Here is a 24,055-nt window from a genome sequence, read left to right as displayed (position 1 = left end):
GTGTGCAGTGAACTATTGCTTATGTAAAGAGGACATCGGACTATCCGGCAAGGAATAGTGTAGTGAACGAAGTAGGCAGTAGCCAAACATCAAACTTATTTTAGCAGCTGTCTTGTTTGCTTTTATATACCTTGTACGCTCAAGCGTCCGGTCCGAACATGAAACGTGGAGTAAACAATGGGCATAAAAATCAAAGGTTTATAAGAAGACACGTGGTTTCTCATTTCTTTGACCATAACTCTCAGTTACAAATTCTTCCCTAAATTGAAACTTGGATAAAAAAAAATTGGGTCGAAACTTGAAACTTGTTAGCTCCGTAGCTCGATGAAAATGTTGTGTACAATGTTTTAAGAGTCATATACTAATTAAATATACATTTTGAGATCTATTAACTATCAATTCTTAAAGTCATCGTTATAAAGCAATATAAATAATACTCCCTCTATTTCACAAAGAGTGTCATTCTGGAGAAAAATTTTTGTTTCACAAAGAATGTCATTTTACATTTTCAATAAGTGTTCTAATGCTAAATTTTCTTTTTTATCCCTAAACCTAAAGCTATTTCATTGAATTTAGATCATTAATCACTTATTAAATAGGGGTAAATATGTATAATTCAAACTTTTCTTAATTTGTGTAAAATATGTCAGAATGACACTCTTTGTGAAACAGAGTACCAAGTATCTTGAAATAATTATGAGCTAGTTTGGTAATAATAATTATTATTTTTTTTTTTTAAAAACTGTGTTCCGTCAGAATATAATAAATACTTTTTGGTAGTGTGTATTATATGTCGGGCCGGGGTTAGAAGAAAGATCTTAAACCAAATCACACAAAGGAAAACGTGGAGCTTTATTTGTGTGGCTAATTATGTACACATGATCATCATACACTGTTCATAAAAGAGATATATGCATGCATGCACGGTGTGCACGACTTCGAAACAGACATACTAAAGGGTCATGAATTGTTATATGACCCCATATATACACATATATATATATATATATATGGTGGATTTTTATTTGTAAAAGTTACAAAGTTGTAAATAAGTAAAAAGAAACGGTTGTAAATAAGTGAATTTTTTTGCATGCTATTTGTTGAGATATTAGCGTAATATCTTATGAAACACGTGAACGTTTGGCGATTTAGAAGTTAGAACATAGAACAGAAGTATAAACCCAATACAGTGTCCGTAGGTAAGAAAACAATAATTAAAGGAGACATTCAAATAAAATAAATTATCTATATAAGGAAACTTCATCGAAAATATCAAGTTGAATCATTCCCAAGAGTTGTACAGGAGCTACCAACGTTAAAGAACATAGAAAATAAGGTAGTGTCACTGTGTCTGGAAGAGGAAAAAGAGAGATGTGTCATGTGATGGGATCTTCTCGGTGGATATCATATAAAGCTCTATTCAATTGAACTCAAATCTATTTCTTGTCCCTTTTATTCGGCCGACATATCTTCGCAGAACTTCTACATAACCCTAAACAAGTATATTTTCTAGATATTTAAGATGTCGGCTGTATAAAGATAAAAATTTCTTTCACATATAAAAAAGAAACATACAATTTCTCTTTTTTAAGTTGTCTTAGATATTTTACATACATGGGTGATTGGGTTTTGACGGTTCATTAATTGTTCATCGCGCTGAAAAAAATCATCCTTTTTAAACATTTAAATAACCCATAAATATCTCTACTTCACATAAGTCTATTAGAAGTTATTATATATATATATATATATATATATCTCTTTGGCAATGTGGGTATAGTAATTAGAACATCGATAATATTCGAAGCTTCCCGCATGTATGCAGAAGTTCAATAACATTCGTAAAAAGTTTTATTATTTCAACTTATAAGATTTCTTCACATACTAAATTTTCAGAAAAAAAAATAATTTTCCAACAAAGGTGATAAAATGGTTTACCACTTTTAATGTGAAACAGTTAAACATTTTCAGTGTATGTTATAGACGTGTTATAAATATCTAACTTAAAACAGTATTGATGTATAATTATCAAAACTACTTTTCTACTTGATTAATTTTTTTTTTGCTATATTCAGTCAGATAGTAGCTCTTTTTTTTTTTTTTTTTTTTTGACAACAATAGATTAGCTCAAACGAGCCAATGCGTAGGGAACTTGTTTACATACAGAACACTTTGCGGAGAAGTGCGCGCATAGCGTACAAGAAGATCCGCTTTGCAGATAGTAGCTCACATATTATTACTCTTGTCAAAGTTTTATTAAAAATTTACTGCTTACTATTAAGCTTCTGTTAAAAAAGAAAACAAAATTCCAACTACAATGTACTACATATCATTTCATATATCAACCTCATAATTTGAAAATGTATTATGAAGTTGGAAAATTGATTTCAACTATTTGAACCAACCGAATCAATCCATAAAACTAAAAGAAAATCGAAAGTCATAAACCAAAACGGCTTTTAGTTATATCTTTGGCAAATAAAGAAAAAAAAATTGGAAATTAAAGGGCCCTAAACTACTTTCTTTATTATAAAACCAAAATCAACAGATGTTTTCATATATTATATAAGTATATATCGGACTGTTTTTTATGTGAACTGTTGACATTTTTGTTTGGGTGAAAAAGTTAACTTTTGATCTGCTAATGCTGTCAGATCTGTGGTGGTTCTATGACAAGGCGGTTAAAAATCTGACCTTCAACCACTTAGGTTTAATTTGGGACAAAACAAAAATTAAGGTTGTGACTTAAAGACTGACCTGACCTCATTAACGAATTCAACAGGCCAATAATTACAAATGAGAAGAAAGCACAAGATAGTTTGTAAAATAGAGAATTTGTTAAAAATGCCCCTTTTGATATACCCCTTTTCAAAAATACCCTCTTTTCTGGCCATTTTTATTTATGCCATCTTTTAATTTTTAATGACCATTTTACCCTTAGATGAAAATTATTTTATTCAATAAAAAGAAAAACAAAATTTTCCCGCCAAAAAATTTCCGACATATTTTCCCGCCAAAAATTTTTCAAAAAAATTTTCCCGCCAAAAATTTTTTTGTCAAAAAACTTTTGATAAAAAATTTCGAAAAAAAAAATTTTCCCGCCAAAATTTTTCCCGCCAAAAAAAATTTACAAGGTTTTTAAAAGGTTTTATAAGGTTTCTACCTTATAAAAGCCTTATAAACACCTTGTAAAGGCTTTTACAAGATTTTTTAAAGAGTTTTAAAAGGTTTTTTAAACAACTTGTAAACGCTTTTACAAGATTTTTAAAAGGTTTTTAAAAGGTTTTAAAAGGTTTTTAAAAGGTTTTTAAATGGTTTTTAAAAGGATTTTTAAAAGATTTTTAAACACCTTCTAAACCCTTTTACAATGTTTTTAAAAACCTTGTAAAAGTTTTTATAAAACTTTTAAAAGAGTTTTTAAACACCTTTTAAATGCTTTTAAAAAGTTTTTAAAAGCGTTTACAAGGTGTTTAAAAACCTTTTAAAGCATTTACAAGCTTTTTAAAAGCATTTACAAAGTTTTTAAAAGCGTTTACAATGTGTTTAAAAACCTTTTAAAAACCTTGTAAATGCTTTTAAAAGCATTTACAAGGTTTTTAAAAGGTATAAATTTCAATATTTTTGGCGGGAAAATTTTTCGATTTTGGCGGGAATTTTTTTTTTTTTGGCGGGAAAAAATAAATTTTTTGGGAAAAATTTTCGATTTTGGCGGGAAAAAAAATTTTGGCGGGAAATTTTTTTGGCGGGAAAATATTTTCGATTTTGATGACTGTACATTCTTGCTGTCACTCAAAAAGGGTAATTTAGTCATTTTGTATATAAAGAGGGGTAGTTTTAAAAATGGTCAACATGAAAGGGTATTTTTAAAAAGAGATATGGAAAAAGGGGCATTTTTGAGAATGCCCCTTGTAAAATAGAGGTATTACTTATTATAACATACTAACTTTTATTTGTGATAATTTGTAAAATACATATGGGCATAGGTCATACAATTTTACAAGTAGCATTGCTTAATTTTCTAATTAGTTCTCTCTATTTCTCTGAACTAAAAAGACAAAACTATTCATTTATTTTTTCTTGATGCCCATTAACATAATTAAAATATGTATGTTAAATTATTTGTGTTCATTATGGACTAACTTACTAAGATTTAATCTACAGCATATTGCAGAATATTTTTTTTCCAAATATCTAATTTTTGGATAGACATTAATAAATTATATTTGTGTTCATTATGGACTAACTTACTAAGACTTAATCTACAGTATATTGCAGAATATTTTAAATATGTATGTTAAATTATATTTGTGTTATATGATATTTTAAATTTATTAATGTCTATCCAAATCAGTCACACCATATAACACCATCTTTTAATATTTTAAACTTTTATAAGATTGAATATTCATAATATTTTAACATTATATTTTTTTAATAATATTATATCATATATAATTTAACGGTTAGACTAAAAACTTAACTAAACCGATACATTTTTTTTTAATTTGGATGCTTATTCAGTTAAGTTTCCTATTAACTCCGGATTCAGTTTGGTCTTATTTATAATATGAGTTTGAATCATTGTCTAAACATTTTAGGCTATATGAGACGTTAAACACATATTTTCTTTCATCAGTTGAGTAATATATATGTATATATATATATATATATATATCAATTTAAAAAATCCGAATCACAACATATGCTGCAAAAAAATTAGATTTTTATTGCCTCTATGTATTTTATGATGAAGGAAACTGAAAAAACAAAGATGATAGTGAAGTGACCTTAGTGCAATAGCAGGAGGTAAATCCATTTGTAGAAGGCACCATCACACCCGGAATCGAGTTCTGGCTCCTACGAATGTAGGAATCTGGCTAATGGGCCGGCCAGTTGTGGCCCAATGGTTGACACACAAAAAAAAAAACAAAGATGATAAAAATGATAATTTCAAATAAAACAAATCTTATAAATATCTATATTATTAATTGTGGAACACTAAATGGATATTTTAAATTTTATAAATCTTTTAAAACAAAATTGTGTTTGGTTATATCCATATGGATAGTATAGTTAAATTATTGAGTTGTTTGGAAATGGATATAGCAATGGTGTATGTTGTAATTCTTTTGAAAATGAGGATTTATTTCTTAAAATGTATTTCAAAAATATTAGTACTCTCTCTGTTCCAAATTATAAGATTTTTGGTCTAAAAGCACAAAAATTAAGAAACAATAAGGCCATGAATGTTTTGCAGTTTTTCATTGGTTTTTAGTTTTTAATTTTTGGTTTTTAATAGTTATTTTAGTTTTAAATTCTTGTGTAGATTTTAGTTTTTGCAAAATCTTGAATGATAAATTTAATTTTTTAGTTATTGTTTTGGATTTTTTTTAATGTGACGTAATTTTTTTTAGAAACCCACAAAACTTGGTTTTTGGATTCTATGAACAAATAAGCAAAATCACGATTTTTCTATTTTTTTAGAAAAACTAGTTCTTTAGAATCACAAATGGTTAATAAACTAGTTTTTGCAAAATCAAAAACCAAAAACTAATTCAAAATCTGCAGCCATCCAAGATCTAAATATTTTATTATTTAACTAAATTCAACCAATAGAAAAAAACATTACAGAATTTAAATAGTCAAAAATTATTAAATAAATAGAAAATTTTATATAAACTTGGAAAAATCTTATAAAATGAAAAAATAAAAAAATCTAAAAGATCTTATATCTATATTGGAACAGAGGGAGTTATAAAAGACTTCAGTTCCGACCAAAAAAAAGGGAAAATTCCCCAAAAAAACACCAACTATTTAATATTTGTCAGAAAAAAACATGAATTTTTTTCGTTGCCAAAAAATACGCAGACTATTTTTAAGTTGATAAAAAATACACGAACTATTTTTGAAACAAATCCCAAAAATAGTAATGTAACGGCGTTACTATTTTTGAAACAAATCCCAGAAAAAAACACAAACTATTTATTTGTTGCCAGAAAAATACATGAACTTTGTGAAGTGACCTTAGTGCAGTGGCAGGAGGTAAGTCCATTTGTAGAAGGCACCATCACACCCGGGATCGAGTCCCGGCTCCTACGAATGTAGGAATTTGGCTAATGGGCCGGTCAGTTGTGGCCCAATGGTTGACAAAAAAAAAAAAAAAAATACATGAACTTTTTTTTCTTTGCCTCAAAAATACATATTTTTTCATTTCTTATTTTTCCATCAATGTTAGAGATCATAGCTCATAACTTTCTCTGCTCTCTTGAACTTCATACAAGTTTTCACTACTATTTATGATAACTAAATTCAAAAACAAAAATACACAATTAGATTAATCGATTTCTAAATTTCTCAATTAGTATTGTTTTTGCATAAATAAATGGTGAATCTTGTTAGGTTACAAGAGTTGATGTCCCACAAAATGGCTATAATCTATGATCTCGATCAAGTTTGCGTACACCAGCCCATTTGATGATTTACACTGGCTATAAGCATCATAAAAGGTACTAAACTAAAGAGATGCATATTTTTTAAAATGTATACAAAAGTCTACAAAGGTGGAGATCTCATAAAATTTTAGAGAAATATTGATGAAGTTTCAAAATTTGTAAAGTCAGTATAAATCCAAAAACAACACTAATTGAGAAATTTAGAAATTGATTAATCTAATTGTGTATATTTGTTCTTATTTTTGTTATTCTAAATAGTAATGAAAATTTGAATGAAGTTCAAGAGAGCAGAGAAGGTTATAAGTTATGATCTCTAACATTGTTAATAGAAAAATAAGAAATGGAAAATTATGTATTTTTCAGGCAAAGAAAAAGATGTTCATGTATTTTCTGGCAACAAAGAAATAGTTTGTGTTTTTTTCTAGAATTTTTTTCAAAAATAGTAATACCGTTACAATACTGTTAACGGTCGAAACGGAGACGAGGAGAAACTGGAAAAAATAAATAGTTCGTGTATTTTTTATCAACTAAAAAATAGTCTGCGTATTTTTCTGACAACAAAAAAAGTTCATGTTTTTTTCTGGCAGATATTAAATAGTTGGTTTTTTTTGGGAATTTTCCCCCAAAAAAAATATAATGATTTCGGTTTACCAATTTTGATTTGGTTTTGGTTTTGGTTTTTTGGTTTGATATTCGGTATAATAGTATTAAACCCGGTATCTCTCAAATTGACTGAATTAGTGAATACCAAAGAAACGAGAAGGGTATTATTGTAATTTAAGTTACATCGAAAATGGTTTTAAAGGGGCTCTCGTTAGGGACTCTCTGATCTCTCTCTCTCTCTTTATTCAACCCTCTTGAAATTTTCAAATTCAAACGGCACTTTCAAATATGGAAAAGATCTGTGTAGCAGTCAGGGTGAGACCACCGGCGCCGGAACTATCGCCGGAAACTGGATCTTCACTCTGGAAAGTTGAAGATAATCGGATCTCTCTTCACAAGTCACTCGACACTCCAATCACAACTGCTTCTTACGCTTTCGGTAAATCCTTCTCCTGTCCTTTATTCTCAATCGACTCTGGGTTTTTCTATTTCAATGGATCTGTGTGAAATCGAAAGTGTCTTCCTTTTTATAAATCGTGGTGGTGTTTCGTTTATCTATTGTGCAGATCATGTGTTCGACGAAAGTTCTACGAATGCTAGCGTCTACGAACTTCTTACCAAGGATATCATTCATGCCGCCGTTGAGGGTTTTAATGGTAATCTAATCTGATCCAAATCGAAATTTTGAAACTTGAGCGAGTTCGTGAGTTTAATTTTGTTTTTTTATTCAATAGTTTTTTGATGTATGGAGTTACTGTGATTTTGTTAGGTACTGCATTTGCTTATGGGCAAACTAGTAGTGGGAAGACGTTTACAATGACGGGTTCTGAAACTGATCCAGGAATTATTCGAAGATCTGTCAGAGATGTGTTTGAAAGAATACACATGGTATAGTTGTGCTCAGAATTATTCAATTGATCTGTGAAGTAAGAAAAAGAGGACAGCTTTTTGATTTGTGTGTGTCATGTTTCTTCGTGTTTTAGATATCTGATCGTGAGTTTCTCATCCGGGTTTCGTACATGGAGATTTACAATGAAGAAATTAATGATCTTTTAGCTGTTGAGAATCAGAGACTGCAAATTCATGAACATTTGGAGGTTTGGTTGGATCATTTACAAAAGTGATTTCTTCTCCATTAGTTTGTTCTAAGAGTAGTTAAACCCACTTGCTTCTTTTGATATGCAGCGTGGAGTATTTGTTGCTGGTCTTAAGGAAGAAATTGTTAGTGACGCTGAACAGATTCTAAAGCTTATAGATTCTGGAGAAGGTTTTTGACCTATATCTATACTACAAAGTTCTTTTTTTCCTGCATTTTGATTGTGACAAATGTGTGTATTGACATGGTCGTCTTCAATTAACAGTTAATAGGCACTTTGGCGAGACAAATATGAATGTTCACAGTAGCAGGTCTCACACCATCTTCAGAATGGTATGGTTCGGAAGCTATCCTTTGACACTTTTCAATATTTAATCTGATAAAATCTCTCTGTGTGATAGGTGATTGAGAGCAGGGGAAAAGATAATAATTCTTCAGATGCTATCCGTGTCTCAGTCTTGGTGAGTGAAAAGTTTCAGTAAAGTTAACATCTTTCAAAACTTTCTTATGAAAGTTACATTATGTCAAAGCTGTTTATTTTCTCATGGGTGATCTTTTCATGGAACTAGAATTTGGTTGACTTGGCTGGATCTGAGCGAATTGCTAAAACTGGTGCTGGTGGTGTACGCTTGACGGAAGGGAAGTACATTAATAAGAGCTTAATGATTCTTGGTAATGTCATCAATAAACTAAGTGACAGTGCAAAGTTAAGGTACTTTCTTACCCTTTATTTTAAACTTACCAACAATAAAGCTCACCTCAGCTCATTTTTTACATTCGTAATAATAGGGCACATATTCCGTACCGAGATAGTAAGCTGACTCGGATTCTTCAGCCTGCACTTGGTGGTAATGCAAAGACCTGCATTATATGCACTATCGCACCAGAAGAGGTAAAATAAGTTACTTATTGGTCATGTTTTGGATTTCCTTGGCCTTGATTACTCATCCAAAGCGCAAGATTAGCTAGTTGACTAATCATGATGAATCGTGTAGCATCATATTGAGGAATCAAAAGGAACTCTCCAATTTGCAAGCAGAGCCAAGCGCATCACCAACTGTGCTCAAGTGAATGAGGTCTACATTTGAATTTCAAAGCATTTAATCTTCTGTTGGTTCTTTGGAGATATTTGTTACTCTCTTTTTCATATCTTACTGCTCTATGTTATTTCTTCCCTTCAAAAAGGATCATCGGCTACATGTTTCATATTGGCTGGTTTGTTTCCTCTTAATCGGAATATAATCAGAAAGTGTTTCAATGCTTCAGATCTTGACTGATGCCGCTTTATTGAAGCGCCAAAAATCAGAGATAGAAGAGCTACGAATGAAGCTTCAGGTATAGTCATAGTTTTATTTCAATTATATCTTACAAAGGGGATGATACCAACATTGGTAATGTTTGTAGGGATCTCATGCCGAAGTGTTGGAGCAAGAGATCTTAAAGCTAAGCAATCAGATGCTTAAGGTAGTTTTTTGCGCTTTTTTTTTTAGTTTATGCATTGAATACAATACCGAGTGGACAAATTATACAGAACAGCTACCCTTTTGTTTGATTTCCAGTATGAGTTAGAATGTGAAAGGCTAAAAACACAACTGGAAGAAGAGAGAAGGAAGCAGAAGGAGCAGGAACAATGCATCAAGGACCAACAAATGAAAATTGAGAACCTAAACAATCTTGTCACTAATTCAAACTTCAAGAGGAACCAGTCAGAGGTACGGATGCATTCATTGGCTTAGGCGATATCCTGCTGTTCCTAGATTTTTATAAGATATAAGACTTAAGTAGATTACTTCTGCGTGATAACTTCAAAAAGAAAATTAGGCATCAAATTTGAGTGATAATATGTTGTGGAATTAATCAAAGATAGCAAACTTGTAACATCTCTTTGATTTTGTTAGACTAGTTATTACTACTCTTAATCTAAAGTGGTGGACTCAAGTTCATGGTTATGTAAAATTTTGTTAACGTAACATCTTTATGCAGGACTTTATCAGTTTAAGAAAGACTCCAGATGGGCAATGCAATAATATCAATGATAGCAGTGATGTTCTTGGGACTCCGTGCTTTAAATCCGCTTCCCGTTCCTTTGTGGTTTCTCGGTCAAATAATTATTCAGGACTATCTGATTTTAGTCCGATGGTTAATTCCCTGGGGGATGTGGCCGATGAAGACACTTGGATGAAACTAAACAAGGGTTTTGTTGCAGACCTTGATAAACTCCAGTTTACACCTGCAATTAAATGTCAATTCACACCTGCGGTTAAATGTCAACCCACTCCATTAACTACAGCAACCACGGTGAGTAGATACATTTACTTCACTCCCATTATCTACCAATAATGAAGATTAACTTTATGCATGAAAGCTCACAGAATCACATTGATAAGAGACTCTAGATGCATATATAATCAAATCAACTCTTTATTGCTTTTTCTTATGGGTAGTCTCTTTATTTGTTTTCCTTTTCACACCCTCTTGCATTCAAATGCTCTGTTTTATCAGAAACTGGCTGATCACAGGCTCATGTATCTTGAGAATTACTGATTTTTGAAACTTCATATGAATGAAGAATACCTAGAGATTATCCAATTTTATGCTACTTGTATGGTTTTCAACAATAGTTTGGTGAGGATTTTAGCAGCTAAAAGATGTGCCGAAGGTGGCCATAATTCTTCGTTAATTTTCATATAGGAGTGCTCGCTTGAAAACTACAAAGAGGTGGAAGATCTCAAAAGTCAGATTGAGTTGCTGAACAATGAGAAGGAGGGTCTTCAGGTTAGTCTTTATTGGTTTTGTTGGTTGTTCAAATGAAGATGCTCTTTCGATTCATCAAGATTGAACTAGTTATCAAGATTTCCTGGAATTAAGAGAAAATAAATCATTTTTTTTTGCAGCTAAATTTGCTTTTTAGTTCTTATATTTGAAACTGCATTTGATATGCTGGATGTCAACTGACTGTGGGCTATAATGGTTATTTATGCATCAATTATGTACTCTCAGGTAAAATTCAACGAACAAGTACTTCTGAACAACAAACTGATGGAAGAGATGACTGAGCTCAAACAGGAAACTCTTCCCATCAAGGAAATTCCAAATAAGTTATCTAAGTCATTTGCTAATTGCAAGGATGTCTACAAGGATGTTATAGTCACAATGCAGGTGAACAGCTTACTTTAACTTTGAATTTAATTTTGAGATATCAATATACATTTTACTTTAACTTTGAATTTAATTTTGAGATATCAATATACATTTGAGTTCACAAGTGTTTTCTCTTGCAATTTGTTAGAGCTTAATCGCTGACAAGGAATCTCCAACAGTAAAGCTGCTCTTTGGTACAACTGAAATCACAACAAGCCTTCTGTCAACTCTAGATACACAATTCTCAATGATAATGGATGGTCAGAAAACGGGCAGTAGCATCGATCATCCTTTATCTGACCAATGGGAAACACTTCGTGTGAGTCTAAAGAACACAACCACGTCGTTGCTGTCAGACGCACAAGCAAAAGATGAATTCCTGAACTCCCACAACAAGGTAGCTTCCTTGTCACAATCGTCAAGATATGGATCTATTTTACTTATCTTTTCAATAGTTTTGCTTGGGTACTTTGTCTCTCTATTTAGGAGTTTAGTCCAGTGACACATCTGCATATGTTGAACGGAAAATAAATATAATAAATGGCGTTCTTTTTACATTTTTTTTTCCTGGTAATCTACAATTAAATTGCAAGAATATTGTGTTGCATAATACTAAAGCTAAAGCGTTGAATTCATATCATAACTAATAAGTTTTTCCTTTTCCTTTGTCTTCGGCATAAAAATCCCCATCAATCTAAGTCCTCACCCTTTACAGTATACTATTGTCATTTAAGAAGTTAATAGTCCAACCAGACATGCAAGATTGAGTGCCCATTTAAAACACATTCTTTCTTATACAATGTTGCCAGATATGCAGGAACTGATTCATGTTTGGTTAGTTAGATGTTGTGGTCAGGCTACTATTTCCTTTTTCTCTAAGACAGGTTTTGAATGTGGTTTTAAAGGGACAAGAAACAGTTGCTTTGGAGGAGGAGAAACTGAAGTCTGAGCTCATTGTCATCAAGAAAAGATATAACAAGGTGGAGAAAGAGTTGTGTTTGGATAAACAGCTTCTAGAAGCTTCAATAGAAAGTCATGAGAAGCTGTTAAAAGAGGTACAGTTGCTGAAGGAAGAAAAGGAGTCTTTAGATAGAAAACTCTCTCAATCAACTCAGAGACTGAGAGTGACTGCAAGCGATAAGGAGAATGTTTTAAGAGATCTCAATGTGGAAGTGAAGCGGAGGAAAGAGATGGAGGAAGAGATTAAGCAAATCAGCACTGCTTTCGCTACCAGGCACAAATCTTTTGTGTCTTTTCACAGTGAAATCAAATCCAAAATGCAGAAACTAACCACTCGAAATCCGTAATCCGATTGAAGCAAACAATTTGAAATTATGTGATCCATTGAGAACGATAGCTAATGATTTATGTACCAAAGTTAATGATTTATGCACTTATGTGAAAACGATATCTAATGATTCGTCAATGTAAACCAGAGTATAACTTCTTCAGCATGTCAGGTCTTTTTAATCGCATTTCCCATATGAACAAAATACTAGTGAAAGTAAAGCGGAAGAGTGATCTGCGTTGTGAGAATTGTGTATTTGACTTGACATTCCAGTTAACGACGACACAAATGTTAGAATTAACAAAAATAATATAAGTGTTTCTTCATAACACCATGTCGAAATATAATCTTCACTCCCAAGTAACTGAGATGATCGAGTTAACGATCCCAGATTGATCAAACGTGGCTTTAGCTTTATAATCCAGAGTCTTAGGAGCACCAGGAATCGTCTACACCAACTTGAACGCCTTTTTGTTCTCCGGTTCCTCCATGTGAGAATAACAGAAAGACCAGAGAAGCTGAATCAGTTCAATCTTGAGAAAATTTCTCTGCTTTCTTCTCCCATCTGGTAATCGAACACAGATACTGCAGACAACGCTTCGATCACAGTCTCCCTTAGGCTCTTCTGTCAAAACCGGAAACTCAAACAGATCGCTTGACAAACACGTTTCCTCTTCATGTTCGGATACAGTCATTATCATTTATCTCATCAAATTCTTTCCCGCAAGAAGGAACCATGATGCTATCAGACGAAACATTCACCTCCGTATTGTATGAGATTAAAGTCTTTTCATCTGCTGACTCATCAAAATCGTCAAGATCATCGTCCGAAAAAGTAACCATGTCTTCATCAGGGCACTTTTCTGATATTATGCGTATGTTCCTTGCCGTAAAAGCAATTTGTTCGTGAGGACTAACATCAATGTACATCGTCAAATCCTTGAGACAACTCTGAGCTTCAGTCTCCCCATTCCATGAACGCATCTTCTGGACAGTAATGGGATCGATGAGGAGCACCGTAGGAAGATCAGAGTGGATCTTTTAGAAACTAGAGACTTTTTCCTTCAGAGGTATGATCATAGACTTGCCATAAGACGAACTTAAACTCTATGGCATTAGAAACGTCCTCGTCCGACCATAAATCTCGGTTAAGTGTATCACAAGAAACCTTAGTTTTGGATTGGGGGTGAACGAGAAACCATAGATCTTCTCTAAAGGAAGTTGTTTTCGCGTCATGAAACGAACCATTGACAAGCAGATTCTGAGGAGGACGGTACAAGGAAGACAAACTAGAATCGGGTTCGGGAGGTTCCAACTGTCAATGTTTGGTTTCTTGGGTTGATGAGAAATAAGAGATTGATGGCTTTATTAAGATCCCAATGTGTTGCCATTAGACACCATGTAGCAACCTCCACGGTTTGGTCGTCTGTAGTGTAGCGATCTCGAGGAAAGACGAGACCAGTCTTCTCTGTCGGTCAATCTCCATTGTGTCGTTCAAACTTCAAAGAGATAGAGTGACACAATTGTAGTATGAGTTTAATGTTTTTTTTGGTACGTCTTTTGCTTATTTACAGTATTTTATTTATTAGAGAACTTTATTGTTTTTATTTCCTTTTTCCACTCCAATTTGATTCAAGGAAAAAAAAAAAGAAATATCCTATAATAGCACTCTTTTAAGTTTTTCTTCTAACATGAGCATACACATCTTCAAATTTTCCAAAACTAGAATTTATATATTGAGATTATTATTTAATTTAAATAAAAAAATTCATTTTCTTTCAAATAAAACTATTAAATTTTAGATCTCAAAGCTCCGACGAAGCTTGCGGTGAAAATTCCAAACTGAGATCTTCATTTCCGTTCTTAGGTCTTTTCAGTTAAGTGCCAAATCAATTTACTGATTCAAATACAATAAAAATCTACATCAAAACCATCTTCATTCACCGGATTCCGATCGAAGATCGAAGTTTAATTAAGCTAAACGGTGCTTTCGTCGTTTACGATAATGAGTGTGGCGGAGTTTCCCCAAATTTATTTCAAAACTTTTCCCCAAATCTATTTCCAATCGACTTCTCTCTCTCTCTCTCTCTCAATCGATGCATGCAATTGTTTGTTTGGATTGTTGTGGTTGTGTTTTTTTCCCCCAAATTTGATTTTTTCCCCAAATTTGATAATGTATCGGTTGAAATTTGTTTCAATATAGTCAATATACTTTCTATATGTGTTTGATTGTTGTGGGACAAATTTTTTTCCCCAAATTTGATAATGTATCGATTGAAATTTGTGTTTTTTCTTATAGTTAGTATAACTAATCAATTGAAATCATCTGTTTTTCTTTTGTTGTCTGTTAATTTTTTAATGTTACCACGTTCTTTTGAGTTAGTTGAGCTATAAATTTTGAGATGGTTGGATTTGTTCTTGTGGTATTGAATTGGTTTATGGATAAAGTTTGGATTTTTATAGTTTGAATACATTTTATTGTTTTGAGCTCACTCGTTCAAAATCTAATCCTTTTTTTTCATCTGTCGCTTTGAATTCTGAGGTTGAAGTTTAATGACTCTTGTATATGTTTTATAGAGAGGAGACACACGGTTTGAAGGTCGTGAGCTTTTGAGGTTCACCCGAGAACAACTGCTTCAACTTAGAGAGGTAATTACTTACTTTTCATGCGTAGTTTTAGTCAAGTTGCTTTTTTGGTTTCTATGTTTTACTCAGATTATGTGGTATGCTGATATGTCTATATTTTGTCTCCTTTTAGCATATGTTTATCATGCATTTAGCTAGGAAAACTGATTGTTTTGCAACATTTTCTAGTCTTTTCTATACACTTTGCATGTCTAGGTAGTTCTTGCATCATCCTTGCATACATTGTGCATTTTGGAGTATTTCAGGTATCTAGGAGACGTTGGGAACATATCGCTCAGCATCGCCGTTCGAGTCGCTGTTCGACGTCATTCAAGTCACCCACTCGAGCAACACCTTGACCGTTGATCGAGTCGTCACCCACTCGAGCAACACCTTGACCGTCGATCGAGTCGCCATTCGAGTCGTCCTTCGAGCCACCGGTCGGGGGATTCAGCTTTCGACGTCTTCACAAAAGTTGTAGAGAATTGAGTCATCTTTCCAATACCGTTTATTTCAAGCCAATCGGAGCTGTGGTTCAAAAGTTATCATCGTTTTAGTGGAAGCGTATACATCCAGCTCGAGTCGCATTGTCGTGCCGTTCGAGTCGTGTCGTTCGAGTCGCGCTGTCGTGCCGTTCGAGTCGCGCTGTCGTACCGTACGAGTCGCGCTGTCATGTCTTTACGATAAATACATTTTTAAGTCTTTGCGACATCATCTTAGTTTTTATCTCGTTTTGTTTTCTAAGGTTGACCTAGCCACCAAAAACGTATTCCGATCTTGTAATCCAGATAGCTTTGATTTTATTGAGTTTTTGCATTGGATTTCTTCTACAAAGTTGTTCTTCTCATTTTTACCTATCTAAGAATGCTTGTTTCAATATTTTCTGAGTTTGTATTGTTGATGATGATTTCCGGATCTGAGTAGTGCGTTAGTTCTTGAGGATGGGATAGATTAGGTGGAGGATCTTAGGATGTAGGGTGTTTAAGCTTGATTTGTATGATTCCCTTCTGGACTAGAGTTAGAATTACTAGTTTCTCTCTGATCAATTACAACTAGGTTCGAGACATTTCCACACCCAAAAGGTGTTTGATGAAATGTTTGACTAACTAGTGCCAGAGACTTACGTTCCTAGCCTAAGAGATTAGTTGTCTAGGATGTTTGTTGATGTGAATGAACTTGTTTGTCATGCCTGCTCGACCACGTTTCTCTAGCGAGAGCTAGGTATGGAAGTGTTTGAGTCTGAGTAGCTTTTGCCAAGAGATTGGATTAGCTAAGTTGTGATGTTCATTGTTTAGGGATAGTTTGCTTGTGGTATGTTAAACATTCTGTAGACTAGGATACTCCACCGACATCAATTAACCCATCCTTAGGACTTCTTTCTTTCTGATTTTTATTACATTCTTGGAACTGTTTCGTTTGTTCATGCTTAGAATCATTTTCGGTATTACTTATTCTTGTTCGGTACTTGTCATACATTTGCGTTTATGGTTCTGTAACTCATTTTCGTTTTGCATTTTGACCATTCTAGGATAGTTAGACAAACACTCTTCTTGAATTGGCTTGACTTGTGATTGCTTGATCGCATCTTGAGTGCTAGCAACATCCCATTTGGATTGACACCTTAAATACTACAACACTTAAGGTTAATTGAACCTGCTAGGATAGACACACAAAAATCCTAGTATCAATTTGGCGCCGTTGCCGTTTGGGATTCGTTTTGCTACATTTAAGATTTTATGTTTTGCAAGATTAAGTTTCGTTACACTTATCATTCTGAGTACTGACTTGCTTTGGTTTTCTGCTTGTTTGTTTTGCATCTCAGGTACCTGTTGATTGCAACCTTGCATGCACACCAGATCAAGAGGGCATCAGAATCTCCTTCCTGTGATCGACGAAATCAATCGGTTGCAACGCCCATGACAAGCTCGTCAACCCACCGATCATCCCGTACAAGTCACTATGGAACACCAGAATGAACCACATCAGGGACCGCGAAACATTGGTGTTGGGGATGCACCGAACACTCACACTCAACGTGCTGGAATTGTCCCTCCCGCCGTGCCGAACAACAACTTCGAGATAAAAAGTGGTCTGATCACCATGATCCAAGGAAACAAGTTTCACGGGTTGCCTATGGAGGATCCACTCGACCACTTGGACAAGTTCGACCGTCTTTATGGTCTCACCAAGATCAACGGCGTGAGTGAGGATGGTTACAAGTTGCGCCTTTTCCCTTTCTCCCTGGGAGACAAGGCTCATCAATGGGAGAAAAACCTTCCCAAGGGATCAATCACCACCTGGGATGGTTGCAAGAAAGCATTCTTGGCCAAGTTTTTCTCCAACTCCAGAACAGCACTTAAGGTTAATTACTTACTTTTCATGCGTAGTTTTAGTCAAGTTGCTTTTTTGGTTTCTATGTTTTACTCAGATTATGTGGTATGCCCTGAATTAATTGTCTAATACTAGTTAGCATTCTTGAGGTCCAAGATGATTCCTTATGTAGGTCAATGGTTATATACCCTTGAACTTAGTCATTCACCAGTTATGTTGTTCAGGCGATCCAAGTCTCTGATGAAATCCTGAAGCTTAGTCAGAAGATTGCATCTGATCTTTTTGGCAAAGAGCAGAGCTGGAGCCATTCAGAAAGTAAGGTGACTGGTTTCCTCTTCCCCATGTTCCCTCTTATTTCATTTTATTGTCTACATTTTATAGCTAATTGATTGAAATTTGTGTCTTTTCTTATGTTAGTATAGCTAATCGATTGAAATTTGTGTTTTTTCTTACAGTTAGTATAACTAATCAATTGAAATTTGTGTTTTTTCTTATAGTTAGTATAGCTAATCGATTGAAATTTGTGTTTTTTCTTACAGTTAGTATAGCTAATCGATCATGTTCATCATACTAATGAATATCATTTTCTTAATTTTTTTTTGTGTAGCTATGGAAACAGAATTTCCTAAACGCCTGTTTAGAGATGGATTTGAGCCACAAGTGAAGAAGATTAACAATTCCTGTCGAATTTCTATCTTGGGCAAAGTCAAACAAGCATTACCTAAAGAGTATGAGACGGTGAAGAATGATCCAGTCTTTTCACATGTCTTTGCACTCTACGAGAATGGTTTAGGGTATTCAGGACGTTTGATACACAGCATGATGTCTAGGCAATTGGTTACAAAGAAAAAAAGAGAGATATGGTTTGTGTTTGGAGGGAAGCCACTCAGATTTTCAATGCAAGAGTTTCATGCTGTGACTGGGCTCAAATGCACTGCGGATTCTAGTTGTAATTTAGAGAATTGGAAAGATGATGGTGGGTTTTGGAGCTAATTGATGAAGAGAAAAGGTCCGACTATTAGCATTAAGAGATTGGTTGATGTGCACTTACCTGTAATTCACAAATGGAATGAGGTAGATAGGATCCGATTGGTGTATCTTCTTGTGATAGCTGGGTTCGTTATGGCTAAGGATGAGAAAAAGTATATTCCACTCAAATACATCCAGATGGTAATGGATCTTGATAAGGTGAGGACTTATCCTTGGGGTCTTAAAGCTTTTAAAAGTCTTGCTAAGTCTATCATAGAAAAAAGAGAAGATTTGAAGAAGATCAATAGCTATGCATTAGATGGTTTCTCATATGCATTTCAAATATGGGTGATGGAGGCAATTCGAGACATTGGAAAGTTGTTGGGAGAAAAGATTATCACTGAATTTAGAGAAGCTCATCGATGTTCTAACTGGAAAGGCGCAGCCAAAGTATCATATGATGATATCATCCAACTAGAAAGTACATTTGGACCGAAGGTACTTTCTTTGCCAACCCAACTCTTATCACATGTTTTTTTTGTTAATAGTTGATGTCATTGTTTAATCTTTAACTTCTACCTGTTTTTTTTTCTTTTTTTTTAGGATATTGTTTATCCATACATATCTATTACTGGCGATTCCGACGTTGTTGACTCCATTGAGTTTTTATGGCGTGACGAAACCAGCGATGGTGAAGTCGATAATTTAAAAGATAAGATCAGTTCTGGAAATGATTTTGGAGACCATATTTGGGGAACTGTACAAGTTGATGATGTGGAGGGTGAACATATTCAATTAAAAGATGATGTTGGCAGTGAGGTGTGTGAAGAAAATCAAGGGTCTAGTGCAACAAAGAGTGGTGAGAGTATGCAAGCTGCTAATGATGAAGAGTCAGGTTGCAAGAGGAAGAGACAACCTGATCATGGTGCAGAGAGGAGGAAAAAGAAACTGCTCTATGAGCGAGCATCAACAACACATCGAGCTGCAACAGATGAACAAATGAAGTCCTTTATTAGTGTGTTTGAGACTTGTTTCAAGAGTTTTGAGAAGAAGGTTGACAGTCGATTGGAAAAAATAGAAAAGGATGTCTCACTCTTGAAGGATACTATAACTTCAGCTGGAATTACAATAAGCACTCAAGCCATGGTTGAGCAACCATCCATTCCAGCAGAAAAAAAAGAGTAAATCTGTGGTACGTAAGACTTAAATCTCTATGTTATGTTTGTTTGTGTTTTTTTTTAAGACTCTAAAAGAATATGTAATCGGATATGTATGTTTGTGGGTGTAATAATAAGTGTTAATATTTTTGTTAAACTTTTCGTATGGACAGGATGAAACGGTTTTAGTTGATGATCTTTTCACTCATCATAGTGAAATAGATCTTAATTTGGATACACAATAATTTTTACAGAAATCAGTAGGACACCTATCTCAAAAAGCAGATGTACTTGGGTTTGATCCTACACAAAATGTATTGTGCAAAGATGACGTACGGAGATTGAATACTACAAACGCGGGTGAATTTGACATGGATTCTGTTTTGGTGTTCGTTTCTGATGATCGATTCGATCCTTTTGCAGAGTGGCATAGAACAAGGGGGTAAGTTGTTCAATTATATTTTACTATAATTGTTACAGTGTTATGCTCTTTCGATGCTTATGCATAGTGTTTTCTTTTGTGTATTTGCAGAATGATTCAGTTGGGTCCAAGTCTAATTAACGAGGAATTACTAAAGCGAGTCATGACAAGCAACATTTGGCTTCATAATCCGGTACGTTGCAATATTTGGAGGGAGTAACGCTATGTAATACTTTATTATATTTTTTTTTAATTGCAATTTTTTTATTTTGCAATGAAATATTTTTCAAGAAATGGATGCTATGATGTATATATTTCGGGAGAATACATCTTTAGGCCGACTGAAGTTAAATCGTGTTGGCTTCATGAATTGTACGTTTAGCATGAAAATCAAAAACGAATATTTGAAGTTTAGAGAAGGTAAAAAAGGCCACAAGTGGGATTCTATGATCTTGGGTTATGCAAACGGTGACTTGCCTTCTCATGGAAAGACGGGGAAGAAATAGGCATTAGACTTCGACAGAGTTTACGCTCCTGTGAACATCAATAATAATCACTGGATATCTGTGTGCATTAATTTTGGCCTAAGAACTGTTGAAGTATTTGATTGTTCTGGTCTAACCCACAGAAGTCATGTGGATCCATTTGCAATCCTCATCCCTCGACTTGTGAAGGAAGTTCAGACCAAAAGCAATGGTAAATATCTTCATGTGTCTCCATATTCTATCATTTATGCTTTAGTGCCACCAAATCTTAATAAGTCATGCTGTGATTGCGGAGTGTATGCACTTAAATACATAGAGTGTCATATGCATAATCTGGATATGAGTTTGATAAATGATGACAACATTAAAGAAGCTCGTACGAAGATTGCAGTTGACTTGTGGGAAGAAGCATATGATCCTGTGTTCATTGAGCGAATGGAGAAGTATGAGCCTCCATCTGTGTCGCCTCATTTTGTAGACCTTAGTTAAATTTTTAATTGTGCTACGATTATTATTGTTTCATCTTGTGCTTATTGGCATCATCATTTCTTTATTTATTTGGTTGTAATTCACGTCTTCTAGCTCAACTTTTTTACTTATGTTATCTTATTTAGCTTTTCAACACCATCGAGGCACACACAAATATTTCAAACACGTCTTCTATAACTTGCTGTCATGCTTCTAAAATTCACACAATCCAATAACATTGACCATAAACATATGTAAAAAATATAAGAATTCTAATAACGTGTATTTGAAACATAAGCAATTCAAGATTAAAAAACATAAGAAATCCAATAACATGTATTTGAAACATAAGCAATTCAAAATTAAAAAACATAAGAAAATTGAATTAACGAGAAATCCAATAACGTGAACTCCAAATAATGACGAAGAAGACTACATTATAAATTCTGGAAAATTTGGGATGTCATGCTTCTAAACCTCCATGTAAGCTAACAAGACCAGCCTGAGATGAAAAAAATAAAATATTCATTGTTAAACAACTAGAAATTAAATGATGTATTTGAAATGATGTGTAAAAGTTGCTGAACAAACCTATTATTAGATCATGTTTTCACATGTCGATCTATTGTGGCCTTCTTTACCACAACGGCCACACTTACGCCTCTTCGATCCTTGTGACGATCTTATCTTGTCTTCCACTGATTCATATCTTCTTTTTCTTCTTCTACCAGCTCCTCTTCTTGTCTCAGGTGGTACAATTTTTACATCACCAACAGTTTCGGGAACACACCATTCATCTTTAGGAACACCTATAGGATTAATGTTTTCCTCGTACAATGATCTCCATGCAGCAGTAGTGAACACATCATCAGCGTATGGGTACAGACTTTTCCCAATACTAAAACATGCTTTTATGGCATGTCTACAAGGAAGCTTTCCTATGTCGAACTTTCCACATGAACAAGTCCTCTTCTCCAAATCAACAATAAAATCTAGTCCTTTACCTTTAATATGTAATATGAATTGAGAAATAGGATAAGCTTTAAACTTTTCACCCTTCTCTATTCTTCTAGAAATCTTCTGCTCCACGTCAATGGTTAAAGGGTCGTTCTGCTGCTCACTTAATGCCCTACGCTCATAAAACCAGCGGGTTAACATTTATCTAATGCTATCTAACAAAGGAATGATTGGATACTCTCTCGGTGATCTCAAAGCTGAATTTATTGATTCAGCAGGGTTATTGGTGTTTATGTCATATCTATATCCAGGAAAATGACATCTAGCCCATTTTTTCACATCAGCCTCCTGTAGATAACCTCCAATCGCCGGACTGATATTGCAAATTTCCGCAAAATGTTTATCAAACTCAGCAACTCTATAAGCTTTTGACGCTTTTGCAAGACGACCAGCCACACCTCTTCCTTTATAATTTGTAACCACATTACCTATCAAGTGGTGGATGCAAATACCATTTTTAGCCAACGGGTAGATTTTTCCAATCATTTTACCAATAGATATATGTCGATCTGACACAAAAGCTAAATATTTGTCATCCGCAATAACAACCTTAAGCTGCATTATAAACCACTCCCATGAAGCATCATTCTCAGAATCAGCAATCCCAAATGCAATTGGATACAAATTAGAGTTATCATCTACGGCTGTAGCAACTAGTAGAACTCCTTTGTACGTGTTCTTTAAAAACGTTCTGTCAACTACAATGACCTTCCGAATTTTCTTGTAGAACCCTCTTATTGATTGACCAAATGAAATGAATAGATACTTGAATCTACCATCACAATCAATATCATAATTTGTATGCGTACCAGGATTCGCCTCTTTTAGCATGTGCAAGTAGTTAGGTATCTTAGCAAAACTTTTCTCTGGGATTCCTCTTACTTCGTATACTCACGAGATTCCCAAGCTTGGGAATAAGTTAGCTCACATCCATTCTCCTTACGCATAATATTAATGATGTCATTGGGTTTAGGTCCCTCCTTGACACCTTCATAATTATGTTTGATGAGATTCCTGATTATTCTTGCTGAAGGTGTTCTACCAAATTTCGTTTTCCTTGAAGGAGCAAAAGTATGGCTACCCACATACTTGTTGATTTTCCAACACGTAGACCCTTCGAAGCACTCAGTACGAACACGCCATTTGCAAACATTATCAATACAGCGTATACACCAAAATCTTGTACTAGATTTAGTAACTCTATAATCGAAGTTATACTTCATCGCAAAAATTTCTAAACTTGCCTGTAAAGCTTCCTTGCTTTTGAAATATTGTCCCTTCTTTACCATAGAATCGACCATCATAGATCTAGCACCAACTTCAGCGTCCTTAGAAGTTATGAAGTTAGAATCATTCGATTTTGCTTTGCTCACAAATTTTGGCAGCTTTTCACGCAGAAGATCGTCAACGCCTCCCTCACTTGAATCGTTTGGTTCCTTATTCAGATCAATATTGCTTCTATCATTCACCGTGGCTTTAAACGTCACACACAACCGTATGTTATTCTTCATTCTCCAATAAGCAACAAAATTTTTCACTTGGCGATCATTCATCATAACAACCGGAGGAGAATCAACACTGAGATCAAAGGGTAAATAACTAAATTCCACATCAACCATATTTTGTTGTATTTCATAGTCTTCCAAAACCATCATCTTTAGCTCTTCAAGAGTAGAATTGGCTTGAAAAGTAAGAAGTCTCCCACGTTTTTCTTCATCAACAATAAATCTCCATTCATTTTGGCCGATACATCTCCATACAACACTTGTTACATAGATTTGCAACATACTGCAAAATGAACACTTGAATGAAATTTAGGTTGGAAAATGTTGAAAAACCTTGAACAAAATCGATTAAACAAAAATGTTTAATGTTTTCAGAACACGTTTTCTAAACATGTTAGAACGTAATCTTAAGAATATATATGATTAGCATAATTTCGGGATTACGTAAATATTTTGTTTCCTTAAATTTTGGATTCAGTTTCCTTGTCTAACATAGT

The 24,055-nt window shown here is 34.1% G+C and overlaps 1 protein-coding gene and 3 pseudogenes across 2 annotated transcripts; 2 read left to right on the top strand and 2 right to left on the bottom strand.

Moving 5' to 3' along the window:
* Window positions 1-7,182: 7,182 nt before the first annotated feature.
* LOC104787208 (kinesin-like protein KIN-7N) lies at window positions 7,183-12,746 on the top strand. 2 transcript variants are annotated; one of them, XM_010512739.2, is made up of 18 exons: window positions 7,183-7,494; window positions 7,622-7,711; window positions 7,825-7,943; window positions 8,039-8,152; window positions 8,241-8,322; window positions 8,417-8,484; window positions 8,553-8,612; window positions 8,721-8,863; window positions 8,941-9,043; window positions 9,147-9,227; window positions 9,418-9,486; window positions 9,556-9,615; window positions 9,711-9,863; window positions 10,135-10,449; window positions 10,843-10,926; window positions 11,152-11,310; window positions 11,441-11,689; window positions 12,198-12,746. In XM_010512739.2, exons 1-18 carry the CDS (start codon window positions 7,344-7,346, stop codon window positions 12,597-12,599), a joined length of 2,502 nt encoding a protein of 833 aa, XP_010511041.1. In that variant the 5' UTR covers window positions 7,183-7,343; the 3' UTR covers window positions 12,600-12,746. The 2 variants fall into 2 exon arrangements, with proteins under 2 accessions (XP_010511041.1, XP_087306714.1); XM_087450588.1 differs by having other exon boundaries at window positions 7,259-7,494; window positions 8,721-8,857.
* A 184-nt stretch (window positions 12,747-12,930) lies between these two features.
* LOC104787207 (putative plant UBX domain-containing protein 15) lies at window positions 12,931-14,066 on the bottom strand (annotated as a pseudogene).
* A 4,079-nt stretch (window positions 14,067-18,145) lies between these two features.
* On the top strand, window positions 18,146-21,057 carry LOC147944203 (uncharacterized; annotated as a pseudogene).
* Window positions 21,058-21,633: 576 nt separating this feature from the next.
* LOC147944202 (uncharacterized) lies at window positions 21,634-23,840 on the bottom strand (annotated as a pseudogene).
* Window positions 23,841-24,055: the final 215 nt, after the last annotated feature.

This window comes from Camelina sativa, chromosome 5 (assembly GCF_030686135.1).
Source record: "Camelina sativa cultivar CO46 ecotype springtype chromosome 5, ASM3068613v1".
Taxonomy (NCBI): domain Eukaryota; kingdom Viridiplantae; phylum Streptophyta; class Magnoliopsida; order Brassicales; family Brassicaceae; genus Camelina; species Camelina sativa.
Note: the sequence above shows the minus strand (reverse complement) of the source record. Positions and strands in the feature narration are given on the sequence as shown.